At 37.2% G+C, this 8,408-nt stretch overlaps 1 protein-coding gene across 1 annotated transcript in view; it reads right to left on the minus strand.

The window, feature by feature from the left end:
* Positions 1-7,662, minus strand: part of LOC105251718 — a 33,665-nt gene extending 26,003 nt beyond the window's left edge. Inside the window, exons 1-3 of the mRNA XM_025413699.1 lie at positions 6,652-7,662; positions 5,327-5,865; positions 1,789-2,000 (exon numbers count right to left, since the gene is read on the minus strand). Coding sequence (XP_025269484.1) covers positions 1,789-2,000; positions 5,327-5,634 — 520 coding nt within the window. The 5' untranslated portion in view covers positions 5,635-5,865; positions 6,652-7,662. The remainder of the gene's footprint in view (positions 1-1,788; positions 2,001-5,326; positions 5,866-6,651) is intronic.
* Positions 7,663-8,408: the final 746 nt, after the last annotated feature.

Genomic DNA, 8,408 nt, shown 5'->3' on the forward strand with positions numbered 1-8,408 from the left:
TTTTCAGGTTTTGTAGACCGATCTATCTCTAAGACATTGAAACGGGTAATTTAATTGTAGAAAATGTGTACAGTTGCAGCACAGAATATATAATTCTACTGGAAGAAATTAATGTATCCAGATGAGATTTCATACTTTTACATAACACAAAAAAAATTAGTTATGATATAGCGAAAAAAAGAGGCTTTCAAGTAATGGTTCATTAAAAGTAAATCAAACTAGGAACAATAATTCAATCGAGTATTTCATGCTGTTTGATAAATGTCGAATAATTCTCGTCGAGCGATCGCACATGCTATTTTCGACGAGCATAATGTACGCACGCGTGTTCAATGTGACGTGGCAGTGCTAGAGCATTTCCAGTTTCTGAATTCTACTTGAGATTTACTTGAGATCATGAGATTGATCTTGAGATGCCATAAATAATATAATAAAAATATTACAATGCGACGAGATGTAATAGAGAAGATTATTATTGAGAAAATTCAGCATTTGATTTATATATTTAGTTCCAATGATTTATTAGAACAATACAAAGAAATCGTGAGACTTATCTTTAGATTTATATATAGTTTCAAACAAATATTTTATTGCTCGTAATGAATAAATATGATAATTGTTACGGAAAGAGATTTTTTTATGTAATTTCATAATAATCTCTTTTTATAACACGCTGACAATGAAATCTGTCGTCGAAATTATATTTATTCACCGAGAAGAATAACATGTATGTGAATGTAATAGATGTCGTGTTAATTAGTGCATCGAGGCGATATTTTGTGTTAACAATAAGTATGATCTTCTTTACGTTAGTAATGCGCAAACTCTTATAAAGCAATGATCGATCGACTGTCAGTAATTCTAATCTTCATTTCAATTCGGACATGACATGGCTCATTTAGTAGCGTGTTATTTATTATAATTGGAGCGATACAATGGCCCCAATGTTTCGTCTTTCCTCCGTTCCATTCGATATAGAATACGTTTTGCGATAAATTAAATGAAAATTATACAAGGTGTTCATTTCAAAACTTTTCATTCGTTTATTTCATGACTGACTATTTTTTGCGAAAAACACCAAAAGACGTCAATTTTGTTTTTGAGAAGGATACATTTAAGCACATTACATACGAACATTTTGGAAAGAGATATTTTCTGTATGGGACATTTAAAATTCATCGTTTATGAAACACCAGTAGAAAATGTAAACGATTTGCTTCGAAGAATTATACAAGAATGCAGAGCTATTCCTGTAGAAACTTTTCAAAATATTGAAATTTCAGAATTTGAGAATTGTTTATATTATTGTTTAGAAAACAATGGAGAACATTTTGAACATTTGTTGTAATAAATGACTAATAAATAAATTCCACTCCAAAATGTATTTTTGTAAAACTGTTTTGACACCAAAAATGTCCAAGTGCGATTCCTCGAAAAATATTTACTTGAATGAAAAAAAGAAACAAGTTGCACAGAGAATCGAAAGATCTTTAAAATCTTATTTTTGATATACCACTTGACTCCTATTGCCATTTTAGATTTTCGAAGGGGTAGCTAAGGGCCCTGACGAAGGGGATGAAAAAATTTCGTTGCACTTAATATGCTTAAATGTCGAAAACAAAACAAAATTAACATCTTTTGATATTTTCCACAATAAATAATCAATCATGAAATAAACGGATGTAAAATGAATCCTGTATATCATACATTGTGACCTGATCATGAATATACTTTAAAATATATAATAATAGGATTTTTAGTCAAAATAGTGGAGTTTTTGGTACTCACCGCTGTCGGCGTAAGTCTCGGAGCCGTAACCGTCTTGTAGACCGCTGGACCACGTGCCTTCGTATCTCGCCGTGGATGTAGTAGATTGTCGAACTCCGTAACGACCCTTGAATCCCTGAGTCCATTCTCCTCGATAGAGCCAACGTCCACGAGTCTCCATACCCAAGCCATGTCTCTTGCCATTTTGCCATTGTCCTTCGTAAGCTGACCCGCTAAAATATGATTTGCAAAAGTTAGTCTTTTAAAAAGCAACTTGCTATAAGAAACTTGAAAGTATAATAAAACAATTCTTTCAGCAATTTTTAGTTATATCCAAAATATCATTACGATTTAAGCTGATTAATAATGAAATAATAATTTAGATACATGTAGATTGAATTCACACGAGTGGTGGAGAATGTGGTTTTGACACTTTATACCATAGAACAGGGAGGGGAAGAGAGAGAGAGAGAGAGAGAAAGAGGTTTTGTATGCGTGTATGTGTGTGTGTATGCGCAAGCGCGCATATATATTTTCTTTAAATATATTTTTATGCGTATTATAATTATAATATTCAAGGAAAATAAGCTAATCGAGCAAACTTTTTCAATTGCGATTAAATCCCCATTTGTGCTAAATTCATTTTATTATTTGTAAAAAGTTTTTTCGAGTACAGCATTAAAGGTATATCATATATATATATATATATATATATATATATATATATATATATATACACACATATATATATATATATATATATACATATATATATATATATATATTATTTTTTAAAATTATTATTATTTTTTTACTAAAACCGAAAGAAATTTTCTTGATGAACCTTTCAAAGGAAAATTCTTAATTTCCTAGAAAGATTTCTATCAGTAATCTCTACTCGAATGCGGTTTCAGATGATTGTTAAATAGAAGACATGTAATTAAAAACGTGACAGCATGGAAATATGAAAACTTTTACAGGAGTAGTTTCCTTGTAGAGAGAAATGGTCATAACAAAAATTCGTAATAAAAATTTATATTATTTGCACAAATTATTACAATTTATATTTACAAATTTTTATATGTAAAAGTTTCTACACGATGCAATTTAATTGTAAATTTCAATATATTATAATGCTATAATAGTGTTTTAATTATATATTCGTGCAATATAAAGTTGAAAAATGAATTAAAAGAACATGCTTTATTCTTATTGAAGGCCAATTATTACACACAAGACACACACACATACATGAAGAAATATAATTAAATATGATTAATTTAATTGATATAATTAAGGTTATATATCACATAATACATATCGATTAAGATTTTTATCTTACATTAAATCTTTGTGTAATAAATAAGTGGTAAATTTTATATAGACAGTTTCGCTAAAAGAAAAAAAATATTTTACCAAATAAAATTTAATGTTTGCGGAGCAAATATCTTTTAAAATACAATAGTCGATAATACGATACACAAAGATTACAAAGACGAATCTTTTGTTTTGTTTGTGCTTTGACTACCATAAAATATGATAAAAAATAAAGTCAACAAAGTATCGAAAAATGTTGCAGAAAGATTGGAAAAGATTTTACTTTAGCTTGTGTGAAAACGAAATAGATGTATTAGTGAGGAGAAGAAGTATTTCATCGTACCTCTCTCAATCCTTATTTTTTACATATTATTCGCATCCAATCTATTCCATTTCCCGCAAAAATCAGTAACAAAAAAGACTTATTATTAAAGTTGTCGAGAACAGTCTCACAGAAATCCACACGCACGTATACAAAATAACGCTTTAAAAAGTTAAAATTTATAATTCACTAATATTGTGTTTCAAATGAAATCTCAGATATATATATATATATATATATATATATATATATATATATATATATATTGAAAAAAATGGCTTCTCATATCAAGCACATGAAAAAAACATTTTTAAATGTTATAAAGAAAACAAAATTATTGTAACAAAATGATTTCGATTTTGTATATTTCTATTATTCTTATGTGAGATAATATTTCCATTATAAATTATAGGTTACATGGTTTAAAAATTTTAATTACGATTATTAGATCTTTTCGAGGTTTCCATGTTTCGCACACGTATGGATACTGTGGAATTTATTTTTAGTTGTGTGATGCACACATATATCTGTATTACATACACACATACATATATATACATATATACATGCATACATATATATATTTTTTTTTTCTTTTTTCATACAATTCCTGATCCTTAAAGAGTAAATAGAATTTATAATTATTGCACAATTTTTATGTTATAGAGTTATGTTATAGAATATTTTTATGTTGTAGCGTTTCAGAATTGCACAATTTTTATGTTATAGAGTTATAGAGTTATGTTATAGAGTATTTTTATAGCGTTTCAGAATGTTCTTTTTATATAATTAATGTCAATGGTAGATTTATTTTCAGCTAATAGAAAATAAAGATGAAGAAATGCTCGAATATGTGATTGGTCAATAAATTAAGAATATTAACATATATTGCTGTTATTTTTCATATAAAAAAAATGATATGGAATATTTTTCTCTGCAAATGTCGTTGTTAATAACGTTAAACTAGTATATTTGATAATATTCGACATTGCGTTTTAATTCAAGATTCTAATTTCAACTCCAATCATGCCTTCCCTTTTTTTATCGAAAATAAGACTGTAACTTTACAAGACAAAAGATTTAATTAAATTAACTTTTTAATTGCAAGATTTAAGAAATTTCTTCATTTTCGGCACAAAGATGTATTACTCTCGAAAATTTTGACGATTATCCCGACCTTAAACTAGATGCTAAAGTGAATCTTAGTGATTCGATCCCCGTTGTCCTTGCGCGCAGTGACCTAGTTTCCCAGGATCGGGAGATTCCCTCCCTGGTATATACCGAGATACGTGTCAAGGTCCGCTATTCGCTCATCTCGCGTTATGCGACGCCACGAAGTCACGTAAATTCAAAAGCGTCAACGAAATATCTAATCCACTGGAAAAGCATTTTCTTCTTTACAGTTATCAAAGACGGTTATCGAAGCTTCTCAAAGTTTGTTAGTTTTATTAGTCTCGAATTATTAATTTTGCAGCTTATCGTATTTAGTGCTCGTTTGCCTTACGACGCGAACACCGTTAACGCGGTGATATTACAATTTAATGCTGAATAATCAGCCGTGTGAAAAAGCATACACTCGTCCTGGCCTAAACGATTCTACTTTCAACTCCAATTTAGTTTTAATCGGGCGCATTCCGCGCCAACGCGAAAAGAATGTAAGATTAATTTGTTTCGCAAGTGAAAAGAAAGTGCAATTAAGTCATCAATTTGGCGAATTGTATACGTGCACCCTGCACATACATACACGTTTGCGTCGCGCGCGTATGTACATGGAAATTGATCAATTATTCTAACAATTCCGTTTGTTGCGCGAAATTTCACTCGGAATGCAACGATCGTGCATTGTGAGGAAAACATCGATAAGAGAAAGAATTGTGTCCTACTAGCGGTATAATCCACATCAACGATAGTTGTACTCACCTAGGCCAAGTGTAAACACCGGATACTTCAAAGCCGAAATGCCAGCTACCGGAGTAGGCGCCCTGACCTTTCGGTCCGGTGCATACGCCGTGGCCGTGGGCCTTTCCGTCCTCCCAACCGCCGCAATAGGTCCCGCCGTCGTCAAAGTCGAATCTACCTCCGTTAATCTGCGTACGATTCGACGGCACGGTGGCGGTACCGGTCGCGCCAGGTTGCGCCGGGCTTATGCCACCTGTTTGCGACAATTGAGCGCCCCCCGCGACCCCATTTGGCGCCCCGGACGATTGCTGGCCGGATTGTTGCTGCATCTCTCGCGGCTATCGCGGGCACTGGTCGTTCGATTTCCTAGTCTCCCTACCCGGGTCTCTTCGACGTTCGTCTACCTCTCTTTCGTCTTCGTCTTGATTACGATCGCTATTGCAGTCGTCTTAATCGTGCTCTCGGACAGAGCATAGTCAGCAATGTCTGCGAGTCCCTCGTTTCGGATATCGTTCCATTCTTTTCGCTGCTGCCTCTTCACGTCCGCCTTCGCTAGGTCTCTATAATAATATCGTAGAATCGAGCGTTGATTTACCGCAACGCGTACTTATCGTCGACGTTATACTTGTCGTCGCGAGAAACACGAGCGTACGCGAATATACACGTTACCGAAATTTTATCTTATTGTTAGCGCTCAAGATCGCGGAGGCGCGACAACCGCGCGTCAATTCCCGGATCGCGAATTCAAGCCTGAATTCTCAAGGTGCTTGCCTGTCATCGCGACGCAACCCGCAAAAGAGAAGCCGGACGTGAGAAAAGAATCGGTGAGCCTCGCCGGGCCGGGTTTAATTTTAGTTCGACTTCGAGGAACCAAACATGCGAGCGCAAATCTACATCTCTCGATCGCGAACGCGAAACGTTTCTCATTCACTTCCGGAGCCGAAAAATTATATGTAAGAATGCTCGCGATAACCGCTTTAAAATCGATACATTTCCTCGAACGCTTCTTATCCATTCTCTCTTGTTCGCATCTTCGATCACATAAAATCGCCGCCACCTGAAGACAACGTCCCCGGTCACCTCGCCATACTATCGTTCCGGTCCGTCTCCTTCTCGCTTACTAGCGCGCACACACATGCACACGTACACACACACACACACACACACACACACACACACACACACACACACACACACGCACGCACGCACACACACACACACACACACACACGCACGCACGCACGCACGCACGCACGCACACACACGCACACGCACATACACACACACACACACACGAGCGCGCGCACACTCACACACACCACTTGGACACTTGTACATATACGCACACGTGAGGTCGCGGTCGTCTGCGATTATAGATCAACGGAATCGAGTCTCGCTGAGGGTCCCCGAAAAATCGCGCATCCAGCATCTCGCATACGACATTCTAGAACTTTGAAGCTCTACGATGACCGTTGAAAGATGTTGCTCTGAAGTGAGAAGATTCGTTGTAAATTGCGAACCAGATTGCGTTTTCTGTTGAAACTGTCGAAATTAGACGAGCTCAACGGAGTCGCGTTTTCGTTATTCGTCTGACGCTGTTACGCAACGCTTCTATAAGCATCCGTGATCCGCTCGGAATGTGCTTCTCTTTCTCTCTTCTCTCTCGCTTTCTCTCTCTCTCTCTCTCTCTCTCTCCTCTTTTTTACTTGCTTCTCTATCTTTATCACGTTTGTATTTTTTTTATCACTCAATCTCTCATAACTTTCTTTTATTTTCGAAAACTTTTCTCTTTCAATTTGACGTTTCCTTTGTAAAACGAGGACCCGATAAAATTCTTTGATGAGTCATCCACGAGATCTATCTATGGTAGATCGGTCGATGACTAAGATGACACAAGACTGGTCTCACGGCGAAATCTCGGCGAACACTGAGTTTATCTTGAACGGATTGCAAAGTGGACGTAAGACGAAGAGAAAAGCAGAGCGATGCCGAACTCTATGTATACACATGAGTATGCAATACACATATACACATCGCGCACGCACAAAGAGAGAGTAAGAGAGAGAGAGAGAGAGAGGGGGGAGGGAGAGAGGATCGGAAAAGGCAAAGACAGACACACGTGGATACGCGCGCGCACGAGCTTTCTTTGCGTTGACGGCGATGGATGCCGTTCGAGCTCGGTACGCAACATCGGTAGCAGCAATATCTACATCAGCATCATCGTCCGCATTCGCGCAAGCACACCATTGGGGGCATTGTCGAACATACGCCGTTTGTCTGCCTTGCGCGGCTAGAACGGTACCGCGCGCGTTTCAGCTTTAGCCGCGAGCTTCGGCTAGCAGACTAGGAGCTTCTATTTTTACTATGGAGTAGCAAATTGTTCCTTACACGAGGCGGCGGTAACGGCGGCGACAATGGCAGCTGCGGCAGCCGCGGCAGCAGCAGCAGCAGCAGCAGCAGCAGCAGCAGCAGTAGCAGCAGCAGCAGCAGCAGCAGCAGCAGCAGCAGCAACAGCAGCAGCAGCAGTAGCTCTGTCGAGTCGAATCGTTCGCCAACGCGACTGAATTCGGACAATTTATAAATAGTAGAAGTTCTCTCGCACACGCGTGGCGCGGTGCGGACAATCGAGAATTCGCGGGATGGGTGATTCGAAGTGATCGAGGGACCTTTCCTAACCGATTCAAATAGCACTACCGATAATATCGCTCAACGAGCTCAAAGGCTTGAAAAGGATGATAATTAAAAAGTTATTCGTAAGATTAATTTTCTTTCGTTTGTCACGAAAAGACTATCTTGTAGCGAAAAGCGCGCTTTCGCTGGTTAGACGAAGAAGGAGAGAGCTTTTTAGAATCGTAATCGTATTCACAACCGTATGCGTGCGAACGAGTGTGTTGGCGTTGGGGGAGAGCTAAGAAGCTAATAATAATACAAACATAGGATCTCAATCTAATTTTCACGTTTCGGTAGTGTAATTTAAAGGAAAAGGGCAGAAATACAACTACGTTCTATTCTTTCGTTCGCGTGAAAAAAAGGAGAGATACAAAAAGATGCACAGGGCTGCGCGAGAGGATGTTGCGTCCATAGATAGCTGCGTGTCTCTGTA

This window comes from Camponotus floridanus, unplaced genomic scaffold (assembly GCF_003227725.1).
Source record: "Camponotus floridanus strain SB8 unplaced genomic scaffold, Cflo_v7.5 scaffold7, whole genome shotgun sequence".
NCBI classification, from domain to species: domain Eukaryota; kingdom Metazoa; phylum Arthropoda; class Insecta; order Hymenoptera; family Formicidae; genus Camponotus; species Camponotus floridanus.